The sequence below is a fragment of the Mercenaria mercenaria genome, chromosome 8 (assembly GCF_021730395.1).
Source record: "Mercenaria mercenaria strain notata chromosome 8, MADL_Memer_1, whole genome shotgun sequence".
Lineage (NCBI taxonomy): Eukaryota > Metazoa > Mollusca > Bivalvia > Venerida > Veneridae > Mercenaria > Mercenaria mercenaria.
Window position 1 is genome coordinate 45,629,775 of NC_069368.1, and position 26,615 is coordinate 45,656,389.

General features: G+C 35.2%; 1 protein-coding gene across 1 annotated transcript in view; it reads right to left on the minus strand.

Moving 5' to 3' along the window:
- The window catches only part of LOC123566440 (uncharacterized), a 39,011-nt gene extending 14,407 nt beyond the window's left edge, over positions 1-24,604 (minus strand). The window contains exons 1-2 of the mRNA XM_045360541.2: positions 24,424-24,604; positions 2,872-3,015 (exon numbers count right to left, since the gene is read on the minus strand). Coding sequence (XP_045216476.2) covers positions 2,872-3,015; positions 24,424-24,525 — 246 coding nt within the window. The 5' untranslated portion in view covers positions 24,526-24,604. The remainder of the gene's footprint in view (positions 1-2,871; positions 3,016-24,423) is intronic.
- Positions 24,605-26,615: the final 2,011 nt, after the last annotated feature.

Consider the following 26,615-nt stretch of genomic DNA (forward strand, 5'->3'; position numbering starts at 1 on the left):
GAATCACGTAGAATCATCACTGGCGCTACTAAACTCGTTTCTTTTGACAATCTTTATGAAGACACTGACTTCTTCCAACCGCTCATAATCAGAAGACAAAAAACTCACTCCACAAATTGAAACATAATTTTGCTTAATAGTAGTATCTTTCCTCGTTGGTGTCTGAAACTCATGGAAAATATCCGTATACAACCTTAGAAACACGAATGAATCCAGAAACTTAGTTGTCAAACACAACTCTGCTATATATTTCCTGCGACTGGAACCAACTGAAATTCTCCCACTTTAAAAGACATCTTCAAAAGACGGCTTTACTCTGAAGAAATGAAAGATGATGTTTATGTAAGAGAATTCTTTACGGAAGATTTTGGACTGACTGTAGTTTTCTCAATGACGTATCTTTTGAAAATCATTAAAAAACTGTCCATTAGGTGTTTGTAGGGAGGCGGAAACACATATGTTTTCAAACCATTTGGATTAATGAAAAAAAAGAAAGCAGGGCATGGACGTTGATTTATTTATAGATAACATCAAAATTTGGAGTGAGTTTCAAAATAAGTTTTAGTGTGCTTTATATATAGGCAGCATCTGCCAGTGCAGACACAGAACGACCAAACCAAAAAGAATAGTGTGAGAGAAGTCTCCAAAAACAGATAATATCTGATTATACAAAAGCAAAACCCCCGTAGCGTAGTGTTAATCTGAAGTGGCTGACACTTAAATTCAGTTTTTGGACAAAGGTTCGAACCTGACATAAATTTGTCTTGTCTTTTGTTTTCTATGTTGGAGGTTAAATTTTACTCTTTTTGTTGATATGATTTACAGCCAATTTTAAATTAAAAATCAACGAAATTTTTTTAGGAATTCTTTTGAGACTGTACAGTGGGGTTACTCCGCACTGTTAACAAAATAAATGGCCAACGAACAAAAAGAATAATTTGTTGAAATTATTCTGGGTGACTGGCGGAGACATAATTCACAGAAATCGTATAATTGTAGCTTAAACGAAATTCAAAATAAAAAATTCCTGGAATGTCCACAGCTATATTCATTTACGATCATGCCTCTGACGTTTCTACCAGTTTCCCCACGCTAAGTTACCACATCATATACAAACAAGTAAATTGTCTGCAAAATTTGTCGACAATACATTACTTTACCTGATTTACCTGTGGGAAATACAATAATCTAGTTACAAATTGACAGTCAATGCAATGTGTTTAATGTCTAAACATTTTATTGAATGAATGTAACAAATTTATACCACACTTTGTAAGGTAGTAATTTTTTCTATGCTTTTAAATCTGCACTGAAAAGAAATTAATTGAATAAGTTTGCCGACGAAGTTGTGAAAACACATTAATCCAGGAAGGACCTGTCACCTTGTAGTACAGCTGTATTTTAACGATTTTCCTGAAGTTTATGTGATCAATATTTCAATCGGGGAAGGCGTATATTCTCCGAGGCGATATTTAATAAACATTGTGTCAGAAGTCATTTCGTCGTCCACCTCTGAATCATGTGGAGAAGTTGGCAGTTATAGTTTTACGGAAAACAAGTTAGTACTGGTACAGAATACAGTAACACTGAGTAAATTAACTGGCCGCCGTAATATAACTGAAATATTGTTGGAAAATGGCGTAACCCACCTCACCACCACTAAAGCAAGATGAAATGTAAGGAATAATACATTAACATATATACATATATGTACAGGACATTCTGCTTTGGTACATGAATCGAAAAAAGCGTGTTTTGTTTTCTAATATGTGAATGTATTTATTCGGTTAGAAATTAAACGTTTTGAATCTGACATCTTCTATTCTTTCTAATCCTATTGACAAATATGGTAAAATACACAAAATTACTTATTAAGTATATGTCTTAAATTTTAATATATTCTTTTTCATCAAACAATTACAGCATATGATAAAAAAATTCCAGCTCGTTTCGCTAACATGTCTTCATTTTAGTATTATTTATACCAGACAGGTTTAAAGAGGCATCTCTATAACTTGGTGCACTCGAAAACCGTCCGAAATTGATTTACTTACAGAGAATTTATAATATTACATAGAATGACGCCGATCCCAGACCGCTGGACCATAGCGTTCGTCCGCAATTCTCGTTTTTCTGTCACTTTTGTTTTACGCCACCGCAACACCTACACAACGCGCTTATCCGGGCGTAGAAGTCGAAAGGGGATATATAACAAGCAAACAGGGGTACCGTTAGATATTGGAACGCTTTACTTTTCTTACAAAAAAAAACTATCAACGATTATCGGTCTTACTAACAGATATATTTCTTGTTGTTATTGTTGTACAATAAAAGGGTGGATAGCAATTCATTATAAAATGTCACTACATTGCTGTTTACGTGCCTAAAATGACATTTTTCGATGCAAGTTCTTCTGTGAAATTTCATTAATTTCAAATTATTTGTTATTCTAGGTTGATTTAGCTAATAATATAGGTTATCTGTACCTACTCCACTCGTTATAGGGTATGCCCCTGTAACGTTTCCTTATATATCATGTAAAAATAACAAGCTTTAGGAGTACCAAAAGTTCGTGCCCCACTCGCCCCCCCCCCCCCCCCCCCCCACCCATCCCCAACATGAAGTCTTGGATCAGCTCCTGAGCATAAGATACCATACCGAATCTAAATGACTAAAAAATAAACATATTCCTCTTTTTCATCACTCAGTTTAACATGTTGCAGTGTAAAAAGTTTTGGTTCGACATGTTATAGAACCAGCCTGAATTAAAAACATTTGTATTCTGCTGAATAGAGAATTCATAGCAAAATTAAAACAGTATCTTTTAAAGACGGCTAAGAAGGAGGAAAAACAAAAATATAACAAAGTTTTACCATCTACTGACATTCCAGTTTCTAAACACCTCTTGAAACGACATGCTTTACACTGACTGCGAGTTTTGGGGTTTACATCACATGATCCGCCGAAGTGACACTTAAATTTTTCTTGCTTTGTGATGCTTCTCTTGAAAAAGCCCTGAAATGAAAAAGGGTAGTAGTTATTTAACAGGGCACAGATATACAAGGTCTTCATTATTTTGAAATCATGCAAGTCAGTTTCTTAATATTATTCATTTTTTTGTTTGTGTTTGACGCCATTTTTCAACAGTATTTCAGATAAGTAACGGCGAGCAAATAACCTAACCAGTGTTCCTGGATTCTGTACCAGTACAAACGTGTTCTCCGCAAGAAACTGCCAACTTCCCCACGTGAATCAGAGATGGAGGGCGAATGAGTTCCGACACAATGTCCTTCATCAAATCGTCACGGAGAACATATGCCTCACCAAAGGATCGAACTTACGACCCCGCGAGCCGTAGATCTATACTCTCCCTATTGAATTTAGAGGGCTGTTTCAGGTAAAGGACTATTTTATCAAAACAAAGAAATATTTGATGAACGAACAACACCTTTACCAACAATCAACCTGTCCATCACTGTCCTGTACGACTGCATATTTTAAATAGATCTATTATCAAAAAGTGGAGCTCCTTTAAAAATGAATGTCTTTTGTAAAGAAACAAGAATAAACAATTGCTGAAAACTACGTTCCACTTAGTTATGTGAAATTGCAGCACTGTTACATTATTGCAGATGCACTTAAAACGAGAATATATAATAGTTATTCATTTTTTTGTTTGTGTTTGACGCCATTTTTCATCAGTATTTCAGATAAGTAACGGCGAGCAAATAACCTAACCAGTGTTCCTGGATTCTGTACCAGTACAAACATGTTCTCCGCAAGAAACTGCCAACTTCCCCACGTGAATCAGAGATGGAGGGCGAATGAGTTCTGACACAATGTCCTTCATCAAATCGTCACGGAGAACATATGCCTCGCCAAAGGATCGAACTTACGACCCCGCGAGCCGTAGATCTATGCTCTCCCTATTGAATTTAGAGGGCTGTTTCAGGTAAAGGACTATTTTATCAAAACAAAGAAATATTTGATGAACGAACAACACCTTTACCAACAATCAACCTGTCCATCACTGTCCTGTACGACTGCATATTTTAAATAGATCTATTATCAAAAAGTGGAGCTCCTTTAAAAATGAATGTCTTTTGTAAAGAAACAAGAGTAAACAATTGCTGAAAACTACGTTCCACTTAGTTATGTGAAATTGCAGCACTGTTACATTATTGCAGATGCACTTAAAACGAGAATATATAATAGTTTTTTGAAAATGGTGAGTTTTTAAAGTAGTTGAACTATCCGAAAGTTTGTCCCTTTATGCAATCCTTTCCGGAAAAAATAAATAAATGTATATACCAGTAAATTGAAAAAATGATTGTAGAGTAATATACATGTTGTATACGCTATTAATATCCATGTAAAACTTTTGATTTGATATTTCTCAAAATGTGAGGATTACTGTTAAATCTATAGAAAGCGAAGTATTTCAACATGACTGAAAAGGTAAATCTCCCCCCTGTAAAAGGAAGAGCATGTCATTATAATACATTTTAACACGACTGAAAAGGTAAATCTCTCCCCTCAAAGAGGAAGAGCATGACATTATAACAAACTTCAACACGACTGAAAAGGTAAATATCTCCCCTGTAAAAGGAAGAGCATGACATTAAAATACATTTTAACACGACTGAAAAGGTAAATTTCTCCCCTCTAAGAGGAAGAGCATGACATTATAACAAACTTCAACATGACTGAAAAGGTAAATATCTCCCATGTAAAAGGAAGAGCATGACATTATAATACATTTTAACACGACTGAAAAGGTAAATCTCTCCCCTCTAAGAGGAAGAGCATGACGTTATAATACATTTTAACACGACTGAAAAGGTATAATTATCTGTCTTCTGTAAGAGGAAGAGCATGACATTATAACAAACTTCAACACCACTAAAAAGGTAAATATGTCCCCTGTAAGAGGAAGAGCATGACATTATAACAAACTTCAACACGACTGAAAAGGTAAATATGTCCCCTGTAAGAGGAAGAGCATGACATTATAACAAACTTCAACACGACTGAAAAGGTAAATATGTCCCCTGTAAGAGGAAGAGCATGACATTATAACAAACTTCAACACGACTGTGGCCAGGACAGTGGGGCTAAACGGGTGTGGGTACACAACTTCACATGTTGATAATAAATGTTCATGGAAAAAATGAAAGAAGTTTAATGAAATTCTACCAATTGGTTAGTTTGTTACGTACAAATATGTGGATTTTTAAACAATTAAAGGGCAATAACTCTGAAGTTACATTAGAGACCCTGACGAAATTGAATGTGAACTTCCACATACTGGGGATCTAAATTTAAATAAAGCTTCATAGTTCTAGGTCAAATAAGTTACAAGTAATGAAACAGAAATTGCCATTATTATAGTACCCTATATAGCTATCTCTAGAAACTACTAAGGGTCATAACTCTGGTGTTACCTGGGCAATCTGACTGAAACTTGACAGGCCGCATTCATCCATAGTGGTGAACACGTATATGAAGTTTTATTTAAATATTCCAAACCACTTCCTAGATATGGCTACAGACGGACGGAAAGACGGGCGGAAGGATGGACGACACTAAAACTATATCCCTTCGCCTTCGGCGGGGGATAATAAACAGTAGCAGCAACAACATCAGCAGCAAAGAACACGTGACTTTGTAATATGTGAGAGTAATATGTTTCCTTTCTTTTTCAACTTTACTTATTTTACCACCGACAAAATAAAATCAGTCGAGTATTCAAGTCACATCCTTGAATAGACGATTTGTTGTACGTGTTTTTACGACTTTATTTAAAGTCGTATGTGGTTGTTGATACAGTGATACAGAATTTATTTCTCAATTAATGTGTGAGACGGACTTTTATCATCAATGGCTAAAAAAACTATAATATTTTTTTCACGTTTAAATGAACGAAATCAGCGTATGTTTATATCTTTTGGTTTTTGATTTTATATGAGAGTAACAGGTGAGATTGAATATATATTGTTGTGCTAATTATTTATGTTCTACATTTCTATTGAATAGTATTGTATAGCTTAGTTCACAAGTTCAATAGATATTGTCTTACCTGTGAGGTTAAATTAGAGAAAGGTGAGAGATTGACAGGCCATAAACGGGCAACTCGGCAGGCCATTTCAACACCTTACAGCGGTTTCAACATGATACTTTACTCTGTGATGTTGCTGTTATAATAATTGAGCCGCACCATGAGAAAACCAAGACCAGTATGGATAAGACGGCATTAGATATGTTTAAACAGGTGTTAAAGGACTTTCTACTCAAGAGGACATCTGTATGCATAAATATACGCATTGTATGCGTATACTTTGTATGCATAACCAACATTCGCATTTGCGACCAGCATGGATCCAGACCAGCCTGCGCATCCGCTTAGTCTGGTCAGGATCCATGCTGTTCGCTTTCAAAGCCTACTGCACTTAGAAAAACCGTTAGCGAACAGCATGGATCCTGACCAGACTGCGCGGCGTCGGATGCGCCGGCTGGTTTGGATCCATGCTGCTCGCACACGCATTATGTTGGTTATGCGTACAAAGCATACGCATACAATGCGTATATTTATGCATACAGACGTCCCCTTGAGTAGAAAGTTCTTTAACACCTGTTTAAACATATCTAATGCCGTCTTATCCATACTGGTCGCAAAGCCACTATGTTGGTTTTCTCATGGCGTGGCTCTTTTCTTATTGATTGATCATTTTGCATTTTGTAATACATTTTGCATGTAATTTTTGAAGGCCTCATAGAAGATTCGTTCAAATGTAATTCCCCGTTAAATAAAGTTTTTAATATTGATAATACTGATATTTATAATAATAGCAATATTCTTCTTCTTCTTCATATTACTATGATCATTGTCTTGTTTCCTTACATGTGTATACATGTAACAATTTTTAATGTACTTGTCAGAAATAGCTGGCCCAATTCTAAATAGTTCATGGCAAATGTTCCCGGTGTGACCAACATACAAAATAGGAAAAGTCAACAAACAACATCTCCTAAACCACTCATCTTATTTTGAGATAATTCCATACAAATGGTCCTCAATATAACATATCTGAATGGAATTGGGCTAATTTTCCACTTACAGCTCTTTAGCAAACTATAAAAAATCTTGTCCTATGAATCTTCCGGCCAGTTTTGAAAGTAATTTAGTTGAAATGTTTCTAGGATGATTTTCGTCCAAAAGCGTTACCTTTTAGAGCTGAGTAATTGTGAAAATGGGCGACTTTTGTATTTTAGGGTCAATAAAAAGACATTCTGTACTTACCAGATTAACAAAACAAACATACAACAGGAATACAATAGAACAGCTTGATGCTAAAAGCCTTTTCGGAAATTCTGATTTAAGCAAAATTCTCAAATACGGGGAATATCTGACGCTCAGGTAAAATGCATCACAATTATATATTTCTAAGAAAAGAAATGATTGCGTCTGTTACCATTTTTACTGGATGCGTTGTCTATGATTTAAATATATGAGCCGTGCCACGGGGAAACCAACATAGTGGGTTTGCGACCAGCATGGATCCAGACCAGCCTGCGCATCCGCGCAGTCTGGTCAGGATCCATGCTGTTCGCTAATAGTTTCTCCAATTCCAATAGGCTTTAAAAGCGAACAGCATGGAGCCTGACCAGACTGCGCGGATGCGCAGGCTGGTCTTGATCCATGCTGGTCGCATACCCACTATGTTGGTTTTCTCATGGCACGGTTCATATGTTTTAATAGATTCGAGACTGAATGAGCTCGTAATTGGTCGGATCCATCTAATTACATTTCGTGTCCAAAGTAATTACAACGCTTATGAAAGGTAATCTGCTTTTTAATGTTATTATTGCGTCAATGTTTATAGATTTTGATATCATTAATTCTAACATGTCTCGACTTGATTGCCGACGTCCAAGCTCTGTATATTCTGCGATAAAAAACGGTTGTCGAAAACACGACAGATACTTTTCAGACATCTCTTATAAGAACGTAGTGGCATCTGACGCCAGAGGCAAATGATTTAGAAGCATTTTTCTTTCTATTTTCTTTCTATTCGAACAACCGTCAATATATTCAGAATTTATTTTAATCACTAAAGCTGCATTAGGAGATCTGAGATTATAAAACAGTACAGTAATATGTCAGATGTCACCTATCGTTTTAAGGATACGTATCAGATATACATTCATATAAGAATGTGTATAACAGACCCGGTTCCAGAAATATTTCATTGGGGGTTGGGGTTAGGGGCCCCAGTTAAGAATGAAGGCGGCATTGGCTAGCCGAGTGGCGTTAGGTACGGAAGGGGTAATCTCTCCTGTTAGGCGGGTCAGGGCGTGGAACTGTTTGAAATATATGTTTAAAATGGTGGCCCAAGCTGAATTTTGAGGTACGGGAGTGTTAATTCTTTCCTGACAGTGGAGTCACAGGCTCTCTCCCTGGTCATTTTTGAAATATAGGCATGAAATGGTGGCCCTTTCTGCAGGGGGATGGGGGTGGGGGGGGGGGGGGTCAGAGGGTATCCCCAAGGAAATGTTTTAAATATAGGTATGAAATGGTGGCCTCTGGTGCATTTTTGTGTCTAAATTGTAAGAAAAGATTATTTTCCTTTGCCAAAATAGTTGGGTGCAAGTTTGACAAGTACAGGTTACTTCTTAGCCGATCGATTGGATCCGAGCCTGTACAAACTAATTACGTATACCCGAGATTAACTTATTCAAATGAGTTTTGATTTTATTATTATGATATTGTTCTTTTAAAACAGAAAAAGTGGAAACTCCACAGGTCGCTCAACACGACAAAAACGAAAATGTTGCAGGCTCGGTTTGATTGAGCCTGTTCATGGACGGTAGTGGTAATGCATGCTAGCGTCCTTTAGCTCCGAGTTGAGCAGAACTCAACATTTACACATGGTACAAGTACAAAAACCACTGACGTGTTCATACGGCGGTGCACATGGAACCTTCAATGATACACTTGCATGTAATTCAACATTAAACGTATGGCGCAGCACAACCTTATCATAGAATACTTCTTCGCTGGGTACACATACAATAAATTGATTACTTTTTGTTGTGTTGTGGTCTTCTTCCAAAATTGTTCTAACAGTTTGTTTAAAAACATGTCCGCCAGGGGGGGGGGGGGGGGGGGGGGAGGGGTCACTTTAAAAATCTTCTTGTATGACACTGCTGGTCCAGTTTTCTTCAGCAACCCTCTGCCAAGGTTGTTCAAATTATTCCGCTTAGTCAAAAAACTTGGCTGCCAGGTTCCTTGTATATAATTATGTAGTGGAGACTTTAAAAATCTTTTTGTTTGACTTTTTCTCTTAGTATTTCTTGCCCTTCATACGTAAAATGTTGAATATAAAATAATCCCATAATCTACAATGCGTAATGAGAGACGGTAGGTTTTTTTTTTCAAAATGTTCACTTCTATCAGATTTGCTATAAATATTTGTCACTAAAAATGGTAACGCGAGTGAAAATAAGTGTCAAAGTGTACAAATGATTGCGTTGTAAAATCTTGTTTATATCGTTTTCGTTGGGTTTAATGCCACACCGACACAACAGTAGGTTATACAGTGTCTTTCCAACATGAAAGAGATCTTCACTCCAAATGAGGGTTCGAACCTACAGATGGGGGAGGGGAGGGGGAGGGGGAGTTATTCGAAGTCAGCAGCCACTTGGCCTTCAGAGCCCCGGAGGCTCCGGAACAGTACTCTAATTTCTTTCATCAAACTTTGTAAATGTAATTTTACATGTCAATTTACCTTCTAGTAGATTATGAGTCTCGGAACCGGTAAAATTAATTGTTAAAACTAGTGCAAACATGTTTTCATGACATCTCGAAAAGTTATAACTAACTAAAAGGAGAAGCATTAAAACGTGTCAGAATCAGTTTCACCTTCGACAGAATATTAAGTCTAATTTAAAAGAAGATTAAACGTCCGTTCTCGCACAATTAATTGAATGCGGTCTGATCAATATAGTCAAAGGTTTGTTTCAAGCTGGTGATATCTATACAATTAATGGTGGCTTCTTCAATGTTTTCTACAAGTTAAGGATTTGGTTCAATCATCAACAGCAGCAATTAACTGCAACATGGAAACAGAAAGTTCAAACATGTTAACGTTGTAAGAAAATAATTATGAGGTCACGTTGAAAAACAATGTTGCATAATTTTCTGTTAAGCATTTAGCTATAAATAGATTTAGATTTTATTGTTTATTTACGTCTCATCAATGTACACGCATATGATAAATATGTTTTAGTATTTTAACAAGGAGAAGAACTATTTTATATCATTGAATAATTATAAATGTATAAATACGTATATACAATGTACAAACTTGCACTAACTTGGTCGTACGGTTTTAATGAAATTTTCTAAAAACTTTTATGCCTATGTTAGTCTGTAAAAAAAAGAGAATTCTCAAGATATTTAAGCTACTTGTATATAGATTATAGTCTCTCATTTTTAATGTCTGATGTTATTTTAATACGTATATGTTTGTTTATCATGCAAAGTGAGACTGTGTTTTCGCCCCGCCAACACGCTAACACGAAATGGCAGAAATCAGCCACCATAGCTTTGGGCCAAATCTGGCAATGTCAGGTTGCCTTTCATTAAACATTTTGTTATTCTATTTATTTATGCAATATATCCTGTCCAATGAAAATTTGATGATAAATTTATAATTTTGGGTAATGCCTTCTGCTCATTCATGAAATAGGGTTTGTGTGAGTCAAGTAATTATCGATATAAACATTAACATTTTCCACATTGAATTATCTGTATGCCATTATTATTTGGACCCGCACCTTTGAAACTCCGGAAGTCAAAATCATTTTATGAATTAATGGCAACCCGTGAGTAAAAAACGTTGATATCTTGCTAAAGATAAAATATGGTATCAAAAAGTTCGAAACGTAAAATAATTTCAAATAATGTCTTGAAAGCAGCTTGAAATACGTGAATCTCTTTAATCATAGGAAAATACCCCAAAAAGACCACAACAAGAAGACGGACCCGAGTATACATTTTATTTCATCATATAATTGACCTTATGTTTGTTTTTTTAACATTGTGATTAAGTTTTATTAAATTTTATATTGTAAAAAGCATTCTATTCGCGAAAATATCATCATAATTGAGAGTTTCCCATAGAACCCCATTTCGAAAACAAACTTGTATGAGGTCCATTTTTGTAAAAATCAGTCTAGCAAAAAAAAAAATAACAAGAAGAAGACCCTATATTGTTTGGTGTTTTTTGCCGAATTTTTGAGTATATTCTGAAATTTTGACAATCTGAGTTTAATCAAATTCTAAATAGTAGAACACATTTTGGTCCGAAAGTGCAGAACTACCTTTAAGCTGTTTTCTTTAATGCAATTGACTTCGTCGGACTCATCAGTTTCTGGTTTATTGGATCATGTTTCCGTTTAATGTAATTTCATAAATGAATTCCACTTGAACAGACGCAAGGGCTGGTGCGGTGACAAGGGTGAGAGTTTTTGCACATTTAACCTTTAGCCTGCTGGCAGTAATTGATTCTGCCTTTGCGACCAGTGCAGGCCAAGATCAGCCTGCGCATCATGGTCTGCAGTGCTCGCTATTGATATAGTAAATATTTTCAGTGAACACCCTCTTAAATAATAAATGGTACTCCTCAGACTGAGTCCATTTTAGAAAATTAGCCGGCTAAATGTTAATTACCACTGATGAAAAGATTCAATCAGTTTGTTACATATTTTGCTTCGTTGCTTTTGGTGAGTCAAAATGATTGAATATAATACTAGTATATAATAGTTTGATGATAATTCGGACAGTTCCTTGTGTAATAGTAGATGATCTGTGTCAGAATGATATCAACAGAATGACCAACGGAAAAATATATTGTTAAAGTTATATATAATATTACTTTGATTATTGATCCGCTTAGAGATTACATCAAACACAGTAGAGTTAGCTGCAAGAACAATACTAAAATGTAAGTAAAACTGAACTCGGTAGATAAACGTCATTAATTGGTGCATGAAATTCTTTAAACTGTATGCAGCGTACCTCCATTTCAGTGTAATGAGATTCAGTCATTATATAGCATATATATAATGAAACAGATTTCAACTGAGTTCAATAGTTGCATACCATACTAAAGAAAAATATTCATATATAATAAATCAGTTGAATAATTTATAACAATTATACAAAGCAAACAAGTACTCATTTTAATATGCAATCTGAATAAGTCACAAAAGCAAGAAACCTTTTCATATACAGAGGACAACTGTAACAAGGAAAATCTTTTAAAAAGCACTTCTCTACATAAAAGACTCTTATCACAACCTTATTCATGTGATACGCAGACCGTATTCAGCTCTTTCTTTAATTTGATATATGTTGGTATTTGAACAGGTTTTTATCTTATTTATTAAACTTACTTATCATTTTGAGATATATCAATATTCTTCCTAAATATACTGAGCCAAAGTTAGCTTTAAAATTGTGAACAGCGTCGTTTAGGATAAACGCTTTGTCTACATTTCACTCAGCGTAGCACATTCAACAGAGTGAAAGAAATTGACACTCTCGTCCAATCAGACAGCGTGTTGCATAAATCTTCCATTTTGGTAAATTATCTATAATGCGTTATCAAGTAGTTTGATTTGCAAACTGAAGTCACGTGGCATAAGTAACAAAAACGAATTTAGACGGCATCGCCGAAAAATCAGTCCTCTTTGATTCCATACCTCATGTTTTTATTTCGATGTAAACGAGATGTGGAACCAAAATTTGTAGTCCTGTTTGGCGCCATATAACCTATACTGTGTTGGTGCGCCGTAAAACCCAAATAAATAAATAAATAAATGAACTGAATGACAATGTGAGTTTTGATGACTCTGGGTCAAATACGTTTTAAGTTATGCATGACACAAATTCGGACGGACAGACAGACAAGAGAAATTCTAAGTGCCCCCTCTCCCTCCCCCACTGGAAAAGTGAAATAAAAAACAATAAATAATGGAGGTGGCGGCGTGGGGTCTAAGGGCATAAAAATGGTTAAAGGTTTAATATATAAAGGAATAGAAAAAGGAAAAAAAAACGTTTGCCAGGGCTTTTAAACGCGCTCGCTGGCGCGATATAACTTGTATTTACTTGACATGTAATTAGAATAACATGAATGGAATTACATGCAGCATCATTCTAGCATACCGTTCCCTAAAACATGTATCTAGAACCATACATGCATATTGTTTATTTTAGAAAAAAAAAATCGTCAGTATACTGAATGAATCCAATACATGCTCACCTTGCAGCCATCACACGTAGCTGTACCATAATGTAATCCTGTAGCTTTATCCCTACAAACACGACATATGCCGAAAGGAAAAGGCACGACCCCGAGAGGCATTCCTTAATTGCATAAATATTAAACTGTAAATCGTCCTGTCTTTCAGAGAAGTAAAACACCTAGAAAAGTAAAACACCTGCGTCCTTAAAACACCTGCGTCCTACTTTGTAATCAGATCAAGAATACGAGAGACAATAATTGTAATGAACCGATGGAGAAAGGAAATCAACAAATGTATTTTCTGTTTTCTCGCTATCTCCTTTATCATGGTATATTGATCGACATACTTCATACCATTGTGTTCTTACTTTATACCGCTAGCTTATGTTTGGAACCAGATGTCCAACACGGCAGACAAAGTTCATGAAATATATTGGGTCCACAGTTTTCATTCTCTAATCATTTCTAAAGAAAGATCAAATAATTTTGGTTTAAATTTTAATGAGAATCAGTGCTTTAGGACATTGATAAGCACGTAACTTTGACATTTCATTTGTCATCACGTTATTATCAGGTGTGCGCTTTCAAAATAACTAGCTGCTAGCACACACCCTGCCAAAACCTACCCCCCCCCCCGCTCTGTACATTTTTTTTATTAGGAATAAGAGCCGAAAAAACACTTAGTTTAATCAAACCATTTTTCGTGAACAAACAAATGGTCAATATCGGCTAAAATGTGTTTCGGTTTAGTTATGCAATGTTTCATACAACTAAATTTATTCCTATAAAAACATTGATATCAAGCCTTGAATGTAGCTAAAACCAGAGTCTTTTCACAGTTGTCTTCTTCACTATTTTCTGGGATAGCAGAGGTGAACGTTTGACTGCCTTGCTGTACACGAAAGACGTAAATTCCAGGAAGAGAAATAAACTTTAATATGGTCAAAAAAAATCTAAGCTGACAGGAAGAACTTTTTAAAATTGATTCAAGAACTAACATTAACAGTTTTTGTTACTGGTGAGTAGAATATGTTACGTTGAAAAGGATTTCTGTTTCGTGAGTAGTTTAAATTCAATCATTTTTAATGATATCGTTTAAAACACACAACAAACAATACAAATAATCTAGTGTCAGGTCAATGACGGGTTGGCTAGGCCCATTCGTTTGATATATCCTGGTCTAAAACAAAATAATTTAATGTTCATTCGTCTGCCATATTTTGCAGTTACTTATTATTTCAAAACAAGTTCTACCTACCTATCCACTCTTCTTTTTAAAAAGTAGGACCGGGACACGGTAAACACATTTTTTTTAACAAAGCCCTATAATATGGTAAACTAACCACCACGATTAATTAACGGTCATGGTTTATTTCAATGAATTACTAGTAACACTTGGAGAACAATATCTATGACAAACGGGTTTATAAGGTGTATGTGACCTTAAACAGTCACAGTCTAGACATGAGGACATAGTTATTATTAGCCTCACCTTAATTTAAGTATATGTTTAACCGATACGCTCTTGATCGGGTCAACTATATCACATGGTGGTGAGTTTATACATGTTTGACCTGGTCCATCAGACCATAGAAATACCGGTTAAGGTATTTCACGTTTAAGCTAAATTATACAAATATACATGAAGGGCATAGAGTTGAAAACTGATAATAACGATAAGATTTTGGATCCTGCATCGTAACAAACGTCTTTCCTATACATTCTCTCACACCAGAGGTCTACCAAACTCCCAAGACTACGAATGCAAATGATTTGGTGTGACATCATACGAACTTGTCACATATGCAAGAAAAAAGGGTACAGTGCAAACACATTTCACAATTATTTAATATCAGAAATCTGAGCAAATATCTACTCAATCAAGTAGCCACGAATGAAAATGCAAATAATGGTGTGAGTGAAATATATTTAAATCTTACGCAAATTTTCTTTTTATTTCATTGTTAACATAAAATAAAAGCAGATGTGTTCATATGGCGGTGTACAAGGATCAGATTACAATTCAATGAAAAGCGGTATAGGTGCCCAGTTAATGTGGAGCCGTCATGCCATAGAAACTGAAGACAAAGGTATGAACGCGGGAGAAATGGAACCACTCAAATCGAAATGTTCAAGCTGAAAAACTGAACAAAGATGGAAATATTCGGCACGAGGGTCACTGTTTAGGCGGTAACGAGGCTCCTGCCGAGTTACCGCTTAAATTGTTACCCGAGTGCCGGATATTCACATCTTTACCAGCTGCCAGTGATTGATTCTTTTTCTTGCATACCTTATTCTTCAACTTGTATAAGATATAAAGAAAAACGAAGGTTTTTCTTTAAGGTGCTATTTTGTTATAGAAGCGTATGAATTTACGCATTCATTCATAAATTATAGCACGTGAGTCATCTCACACCCCCGCGTTTAAGACGAGTTTTTCTAGCACGGGAAAATCCTGTCCGGCATGCAAGAAATTATAGGCTGAACACCACTAAATCCAGCTGTTCTTTATTTCATATAGAATCCACTCACTTCATAACGGTGTTTCGACATTTTCTAGCATATCAGATTTTCAGACACTTATATTCCCATAAAGAACTAGATCGCTACTTTAGAAAAACAAAAAGAAAAGGGGGTGTTAACTTTTATATAAGAAAACTACAGTTCGTTAAATACAACCCGCTGAATTTACTACTTTTCGCTTCTTTCAATTTCTCTTTTCGTGACATTAAATTCTTACGCCGCCATTTTTATCTAGCATGCGATAGGAACATGCCGATTTCATTAGAATGCAAAGTGATACATACTGAAATGCGGTAGGGTAAAAGTAAGCACGTTGCTGCCGAGAAAATGCACTAGGAAAGGAAAAAAGATTAGTACTATTTATATTTGGACTACTTGTGACTAGACCTGCGGAGGCTTACATTCTATTTGGTAGTGATCAGCCTATAAGAGAAAATTTTTGTTTGATTTTTCCATGAATTTGCGTTCATTCTCAAGGTAACCTATTTCACAATGATTCTGCTTTGTTTTAGTGCAAAATATTGAGAAAATATAGAGAAATGACAATTCATTACAGGTCACCCCCATCCCCAAAAATATGCAAAATTTAGCCCTGTGCAAGCAATATTTCAATTAATTTTACCTTATTCGTGGAATTTACATTTAACATCCATTTAATTGTTACGATGTTTGTCATTTTCATTCAGAAACATGCTAATTTCAATATTATTTAGACATCTGAAGTGCTAAAATGCGAGAAAAGACATTTACTAGGTCCTAAAACGAACCAAAATAGTGCCACCTGGTCGAAAATTCGATCTAAATTCCAAAAACACAAGAAATTTAAGCGTTTTCAGCCATTTGTTACCGTTTTACATCATAAAGAATAGATTAATGGCATTTCCATTCATTTTCGAGGGGTTTCAGAAAATAACATGTATTGTCCCTTATAGGCTGAACACCACTAAATCCAGCTGTTCTTTATTTCATATAGAATCCACTCACTTCATAACGGTGTTTCGACATTTTCTAGCATATCAGATTTTCAGACACTTATATTCCCATAAAGAACTAGATCGCTACTTTAGAAAAACAAAAAGAAAAGGGGGTGTGTTAACTTTTATATAAGAAAACTACAGTTCGTTAAATACAACCCGCTGAATTTACTACTTTTCGCTTCTTTCAATTCTCTTTTCGTGACATTAAATTCTTACGCCGCCATTTTTATCTAGCATGCGATAGGAACATGCCGATTTCATTAGAATGCAAAGTGATACATACTGAAATGCGGTAGGGTAAAAGTAAGCACGTTGCTGCCGAGAAAATGCACTAGGAAAGGAAAAAAGATTAGTACTATTTATATTTGGACTACTTGTGACTAGACCTGCGGAGGCTTACATTCTATTTGGTAGTGATCAGCCTATAATATCGTACTGGGGTAGAAAAATAAGGTGTAAACGTACGCACCGCTTAACAAAAATAATGTAGTAGGCTATATCGAACCGTGCTCTACATTTTCCTATATTAAAATTTTTATAAAACAGTTTATAGCAAAACCGTGTTTTAGCACTATTTATACACACGATGGGCGGTTATACATTGCCGGACCCCTATGACAGCAGCACACAGCTGTATGTATGCAAATACCCAAAGTAAAACAAATATTCTAGTTTATTTATACACTTCTAAAAAGACAACTATTGCATGTACCACTTGCATATTTTGATTATGGTATCATTATATGTACTTTTGTGTGAATATGTATTACATACCTATGTCCTACTTATTAATCATGTATACTGGTTTTTAGTCTTTTTATCAACAAATCGATGTAATTCGTAAGCACAAACTGGTTATAGAAATATACGATGGTTATGTATTTCCATTTATGATATGTCTACATAATAACAGTTTTTCCAAATCCATAAATTATGAATTCCGTACGGCTTATGTCCGCATCTGATTCTTTTTCAATAACAATATATTTTTATCTTTAACATAATTTATCATTACCTTGCACCCTTCACACGTGGCTACCCCATAATGCAATCCAGTCGCTTTATCCCTACAGATACGACATATTCCGAACGGGAAAGGCACAGCGCCCAGAGGCATTGTCAATATAAATATCAAAATATAAAACTGTCCTACATTTCACAAATGTCCGACTTTCTTCTCAAAACATGATACATTACATAACAAAAGTAGGCTATGCACCGCTCGAGTGCTCTTGCATAGCGAGTATATATTTGTCTCACTCTCCGGTATGATCACACAATCATTAAACCTTACACTGCTAAATTTCTATAATGAACATGTCTATCTTTCAATATTAAAAGGGGTTTTTACCAAAAAGATACTGACTGAATGGCGAACAGTGCAGAGCATGATGAAGGATATTATATTCTACTGGGGGAAAAAAGATCAAATAGAAGTAAATAAAACATCAACGGTATGAAGATATGAAGAAGGTTAACATTATATCGATTTTAAAGGAGGTATGAAAGGTCTATTAGGACTACAATATAAAACACCAACAAAACAATGTTTTTAAACAGCGATATTAGTTGGAATGTGGCATTAAAGGTCTAATAGGACTAGAATGTTAAACAAGAGTTTTAGATATGTCTTGACAACATACGATGTTTGAAGGTTGCAGTGTTCATCTGGATATTAATTAACCCAGCATATAGCATTGATATAAAGTGATAATTCAAGTCGCGGGTCAGTAGTACATCATGTCAATACATTTAACAAAAATCGTATTATCTAATTTATTTATCTCATGGTCCCAATATCCCAATATATTTATAATGTCATTATAAAGCAACACAGGTACATTGTAAAATATCCATGAAAATGAATTTTTTTTCTAGATTTATTCAGAAATACATGTATATAATGATTTTAAATAATCCCATATAAATCTATAAATAATTTCACCAGTGTTCAATTTCATTTCAACACTGTCTAAACTACGAATTAGTACGACCTCTATGGACTGTGTCAGAACGACAGTACTATTATAACGGGCATTACTGAGCGACAAAAACGCCATTGTATGAAAACTGTTCGAGTACATAATTGATAACTTTAAGTAGGTGGTTGTTGCTTACTAACTAAACGGTATTTTTCAAAATGGTTATGAATAATGTTCTGCAATATACATCATGATCATGTATTAAGATACCGCCTATTGTATTTGACTTTTAAACGTTTATTGGCAAAGTAAATGCTTTAAAAAGAAATTAACGGAACTGTTTAACTGTTTTCAAGGAAGAAAAGCGATGTATGTGTAACACTATATGAATATATATATATTGCCCTCGTCGAGAAAACAAGCGGAGGAACTACGCAAACTGAACTTTTGAGAGGGGATATGAGGTTATGGAGTCTGCATACCACAAAAAACTGCTAAGAAAACTTAAAATCCAAGCATCATACTCAAAGGGTGATTGAAAAATAAATCCAAAGCTATGAAAGTGGGAACTTGCCCCTCACCGATGGGGTTCAAGCCACACTCGGGGCGTTGAATTCCTCATGTGAGGAAACCATGAATGTCGGTGGTTCTACCCAGCTGCCTGTCCATGATGAAATGATTCACGGAGGAGCACCTGTGGTCTTCCTTCACCATTAAAGCTGGAAAGTAGCCATGTTACTTATAATTGTGTCCGTGCAATATTAAACCCAACAACAAAAAGAACGATTAATGGAACCACCCAAGTAACCAGTAACAACACCACTAACACAACATAAATGTCATGGTGAACGATATTAAAACGCTCTAACCGCAACCTACCAATATTAAAATATCCTACATTTCTTAAAAATAAACATGTCCTACTTTTTATTCAAATCATTTACGAAAGGTTCACCGCTAGACTGCTCTTGCGTAACAAAATCTAAATCCATCCGTGGTACTCTAAATTACTTTTTCCTATAGTATTTGTTTTGCAATCAACATAATTTTCATTATTTGAGGCACGAGTGCTTGATTTTTAACGAAATAAAAAATAATTAAGAAATAATGATTTTCCGTTGAGTAAAATCATTGTTTTGAGTTAAGAAGGGAAGGAATTGTATCATGAGTGCGCATTCCGAGTGATATAGATCTAATAATACGTATTTTATTACAAGAACAAATGACTCTAAGATACAATGTATATCATTTCGATTTATTAAGGCTTATTGCTACGTTTTTGGCGAAATCCACAAAATTTCTTCCTGTTATGAGTAAGCTTCTTTTTCGGTGCGTCGATATGACGTTTGACGCTATGACGAAATAATTGTGATGTACAAACAGTGACTTGTTGCAAAAATACACAATTTCCAGTACAGCAAAGCAAATCGGATTATGTTAGCATTTAGGATAACATAAACAAACTTTTTATTTACACTACAGTATGTTCTTTGATTTTAATGCCGACCGTAACTTTGTAAATTCTTGTCCGTGCTGTAATTCTGTCATCCATGAGGATAGTTTGGCATAAATATATTAACCTTAATGAGACGATGTTTCATGTGTAACACCCAGACCCCTTTCTACAAGGTCAAGGTCACACTTAAAAGTCAAACAGTCTCTTTTGTGTCCGGATCGTAACTTTGCCATTCATCAAGAGGTTTTAAAAGTACTTAGCATAAATGTTTATCAAAATGAGAACCCTAGCTCCAAGGTCAAGGTGTTAACAGTGTTATTTTTGTGTCCGGTCCATATTTCTGCTATCCATGGAGGGATTTTGAAATATCTTGGTATAAATGGTAACTATAATCAGACAATGTGTCACGCGCAAGACCCAGATCCCTTGCTCCAAAGTTAGTGTCATATTTAGAAGTCATATCATAATAGATCTTTACGTGTCCGATATACAACTCTGTTATCTATGAGGGGGTTTTGAAACAACTTGGCATAAATGTTTACCATAAGGAGGCAATGTGTTACGCGCAAGACCCAGACCCCTAGCTCCAAGATCAAGTTTACACTTAGAAGTCAAGTGAAAGGTTAAGATCCGATTCGTAACTCTGTCGTTTAATCATGTTACAATCTAATATATTCTAAGTTTTTGGGTACCAATTGCAAATTAGCTCAGTGGTAAAGCATACAGTCCATGTTAAACAAATATTTTACCGTGTGGGTTCGAAACTCACCATCGACATTATTTTTTTTCTCGTAAACATTTAGATTCCTTCATGAACTATGTGACAACACTATCATAAGCCGATATGGCAGGTCAGAAAAGTTTACCATTATATCAAAGATGATTTGACTAAATGCATGCATTTAAGCCATGCAAATAATAAACATACTGTTGTTTTATATAAAGGCATACATACAAATACAAAACCATCGAAGAATGAAACAAAAATATGGGAATGAAAAAGAAAACAAAAAATACACCCCACACACACACACACCCCACACACACAAAGACAAAACATGAAACAAACTCACGTAGATTCGACCCCACAAAATGATTACGCGCAGACCCAGACCCCTAGTTCCAAGACCAAGTTTACACTTAGAAGTCAAGTGAAAGGTTAAAAGGGTCTGTTTCATATCCGGTTCGTAACTCTGTCATTAATCAAGAAATTTCGAAATTAATTAGCAGAAATATTCCCCGATAACGAGAAAAGTCTCGTGCATAACAACCAGACCACTAGCTCCACGATCGATGTCACATTTAGAGGTTAACGGTTTACATGGTGTGTTTCTTGTCATTTTCCATACCTATTCCGTCGATGAAGACATTTTAAAATTACATGGCATAAACGTTGACGTGTCAGACGCAAGTCCAAAATCTCTAGTTTCAAAGTCAAAGTCAAACTTAGATTAAAAGCTAACATTTGTTTCTTGTCCAGTCAATAACTCTGCCATCATCAAACATTATTTGTCAAAATTTTCCCTATGATGAGTTAGTGTGTCATGTTAAAGGGACCCAGGCCCTAGCTCTAAGGTCAAGGTTACCTTCGGAGAAATTTTTTCTCTTGTCGAAAAATTAGTCATACCTTAACTATTCTGGCATATTTTGCGCATCAAACTGTAGCATTCTTGGACAAACCTCGGGGGCGTTTGTCACTAATAGTGCCATCTCTTGTTTGAGCTTCAATTCTAACTTTGAGATTTTATATATATTTGTACTTATCCCTTTAAAATGTCAAGGTCAGTAGTGGCTATTGTCAGGTTACCTTAAAAACACACCACTAACTAACTGTAACCATTTGTATTTCCATAATGCTGTCTGACTAAAGTACATCTCCTATTACGCTATACTTAGGATCTGAAAACGTGCTATTGATAGCCTCGTTCTGACGACCATTCCGTTAGCCAGACAGAAGGCTTACTTACAACATTTGTAAGAATAAAAAATCTATATTTAGACTGGGTTTTTGATAGTTACATTTTTTATGACGTAAAGTGTCAGCCGGTTAGCTCTGTCGGTAAAGCGTTAGCTCTGTCGGTAGAGCACTTGCTCTGTAAGCGACTGGTCTCGGATTCGAGTCCCTGACAGCCTACACATTTTTCTTAATCTTTGACATTCAAACAAATCGTCTCATTGGTTAAAATAAACAAAAATAGAATTGCGTAAATATAAAATAGCAATTCTGGAAATCAAAATGTACAGAAGACGATTAAGAATGGGTCATTCTCGGATCTTCGTTTAGAAGATCAAGTACTTCAGTCAGATTGTTCCATAATTGTAATTATACATTTTTGTATGGAGAAATGAGAAATAACAAGTGTCTAATTACAGTTTGACAGTAACAGATATAAGGCTAAGACAATGTATTACTAAATATATTATTCAATTAATGTAGTAGTATGCGCGGTACTTCATGTATTAAGGTGAGTTTAGATTACACTTTGTTTCTATGTACAGTGTAAGATAGTTATTATTCTATTTTTTATAAAACTATACTGAGAAGAGAATGACTGAGTAAGTTTGCAGATGAAGTTATGAAAACCAGACTGAGCTTGTCCACCTGTCATCTTGTAGAATAGTTGTATGATACCAGTATTACCAGAATTATTTGCACAAAGTTCATGTGGGAGGAAAAGGTAGACCACTGGGTTTATTGGTGGGTCTTTAACTCTGCTAAACTTTGTTAATACCGATGGATTAGAAATAAATGCTATAGCCTATAATTAACGGTCAATGCGAATACGTTAATGTTACACACGATAGCCACACGAAAACTACATGCAGATATAGACTTGCCACAGTTCTCTACTGCGAAAATCTAAAGTGGTAATTTTGACCGGGAATTCACGGCATGCTTTTGTGGTAAAATTACACGGTGATATTTTCTTCTGCTTTACTGCTGTAATTTAACTCCCTTGTTTTTAGTTGCCTTAACATTGAAAAAGATGTGATATGTCATAAAAATTTGATTTATTTTTTAAGTGTATACTTTGTTAGCGGGATGTCTAATTTCTACAATGACCAAGATGTATTATAGCTGTCAAAAGTAAAGCTTAAAGTAACATTATCATCTATGGGACAGAATCAATTTTTGAAGAAAGGGAAGAGGAACACATCATATATTTTGGAAATACAAACTGCTTCTATCAGTTGCGTGTGAATTGTGCGTGTTTTATGTTGAAATATAACATAACAATGTATCGCTTTGATGCGTAACATGATACAAGACGTTGCGCACTTGTAAAAACAATACACCTTATATTCATAATAAACATAATGAAATTTTAAAACAATGTTTATGTCCTACATTAAAAACCTGTATAAAGTGGCCACCTGTCTAGCGTGGACACATTCAGCCAGTCCCTTCGACGACCGCTATAAACAGATTAGACTGTATATATCACATGATCATCAAGTACTCTTTGTTTTTAACTTTATCATTGTAAAGCAATACAAGTACATTGAAATACAGCTATGAAAATGATATTTTTTCTAGTGTTCTTCAGTAATATGTAATGATCCTAAATATTCTCACTGATTCATAAATAACGAAATTGACCAACTATTTTCAAAGGCGAACAGCGGCCAGACGTTATGCCAGTGAAACAATAACATTTCTTACCACTTTTATGAATACGACAACTAAAATTCGAGTCGGTTAACAAATGTGTTAATAAATGCGTGTCTTTGTAAAAGATAAGGTAAGTAAAAAAAAGCAAGAATAATGATACTACGGCAAGAACACAGACTACCCAAACCAAACCATTGCACCAGCATACAATCGTATGTATGTATGTATGTGAAACAAATATTCTAGTGTAAATATACACTTCTAAAAAAAGACAACTACTGCATGTACCACTAGTACATTATGATTATGTACTTTTATGCGAGTATGTATAACCTTCTTATAAACTACCTGTTAAAAATGTATACTTCTGTTTGGCCTATTTACCTACAAATCGATGTAATTCGTAAACTGCTTATAATAATATACGATGGTTATGCATTTTCATTTATGATATGTCTACATAATTCTAGTTCTACAACATTCGGTTCTTCCAAAGTAAAATGTGTATCCATAAATTAAGAATTCCAGCTTAAATGCAAGAATAGGCTTACTATAATATGTCTTAATCTGATTCATTTCCAATAACAATATATTTTTTATCTTTAACATAATTTATCCTTACCTTACATCCTTCACACGTAGCTACCCCATAATGCAATCCAGTCGCTTTATCCCTACAGATACGACATATTCCGAACGGGAATGGTACAGCGCCCAGAGGCATTCTCAATATAAATATCGAACTATAAAAATTGTCCTACATTTCATAAATGTCCGACTTTCTTTTCAGAACATGATACATATGATTAAAAGATTTAAACGTGTACACCGCTAGAGTGCTCTTGCAAAGCGAGAATATATCATATTATCATCATCTTCTTCATTACGGTGTTTACAATGAAATCACATAATCATTCATATGATAGATAGAAACCTAAGGAAGGGTTGTAGACTGACATGCATTTTACTTGGGTAAAAATGTCGTTTAGAACTAGATAAAACATCAACAACATTAAGAACGATTTTAAAGAAGCTATACGTAGGTATGATTAAAGCAAACTAAATTATTAATGCAGCAGCCTCTATCTTCCAATATTGTCTTACCCTTTACAGGGCCGTAGTCACTTTCGTGCGCGTCAAGCCACAAATATTGTTAGTAGAAAATAAAAGAAAAACGGACCAAAATAAAAGGGAATGGAAAATGTGTTAGTAATTTAAAAGATAAAATCAGGGGTGAAGAGCAAGTTTGTGGTGAAGTGTGTTCAATGTTGCAAACAGCGGCACTGAACTACTTAAAAGTTGGAAGAAAGGGAATGTCAGGTGGAAGATTATTCCATAGGACTATAATCCTGGGGGAAATGAATACTTGTAGTAGTCAGTACTTGACTGTAGAGATTAACCTGTAAGACAGTGGATGATACTGGAGTGACTGCCTTGTTAGGGGGATGAGATAATCTTCCAACGGGATTGCAACTAGTTGATTTGAGATTTTATACATAAGAGAGGCACCGGAGATCTAGCATGTGCTATTTTAGGCTGTATAACAAATCAGTGATACTGGATGTGCAGCCAAAGTCGGACATAGCCCAACTCGCTGTCCGTAATTGGACCGCTTCTCTTTGGTCTATTTGGGTTTGTGTGTATGGAGACCAGTCTTCGGAGCTATATTCCAGCTGAGGCCTGACGATGGTCTGATATGCCATGGACTTAAGGGGTTTGGAGTTAACCTTTATATTTCTGGCTGCGAAGGAAACCTAGAGTTTGATTTGCCTTTTTCTTTGACCTATTTATGTGGGCGTCTTACGAGAGATCGTTTGAGATATCCACGCCAAGATTTTTGCTGAGGTGACAGATTCTAGTAGTGTATTATGCAGGTAGTATTGTGAGGGAATATGATGTTTCCTTCTTGTGACGTGGAAAACTTGACATTTGGAGGGACTGAATTCCATATCCCAGTCCAACTCCCACTTTTCTAGAGTTTTAAGATCATTTGGAGGGTATTTGATTGCTTGACAGAGGTAAGTGACCTGTATATTGCAGCGCATTCTGCGAATAGAAGCACTTTAGAATGGGTATTTTGTGGGAGCTCATTTATATATTTGTGACTAGTTAGAAGGTGATATTAACGGTACAGAAGGGTTCGAATATAAAACACCAACAACATAATGTCTTCGAACGGTGATAAGTTGGAATGTGGCATTAAAGGTCTACTAGGACTAGAATGCAAAACGTTTTGACAAAATGATGTTTGAAGGTTGCATTCGTAATGAAGTGTTAAAAGTGACGCTAGGTCTGGATATTAAATACTAGTAACCCAGCAGAGCATTGATATAAAGTGATAATTCAAGTCACGGGTAAATAGTACATTGAACAAAAATCGAATTATTTAAAAAAATTATCGTATGGTTATAATTTCCCCGTTCTTTCCAAGTGTATCATTATAAGGCAATACAGGTATATTGTTCAATATCCATGAAAATGAAAACTTTTCTAATGTTCTTAAGTAATATGTAATGATTCTAAATAATCCCATACTTATTTAAAAATAATTTCACCAGAGTTCAACTTCACTTCAACACTTTGTTTAAACTACGAACTAGTACAACTTTTTCAGTTTGATGTATTTTGAAAAACACTATGGACTTTACCAGAGCGACAATGCTATTATTACAGGGACATTATTGAGCATTGTATGAAAACTGATCGAGAACATAAGTAATAAATTGAAATTATTATGAAATTGGTGGTTGTTGCTTACAAAATAAACGGTATTTTTCAAAATGGTTTTGAATATGTTCTGCAATATACATCATG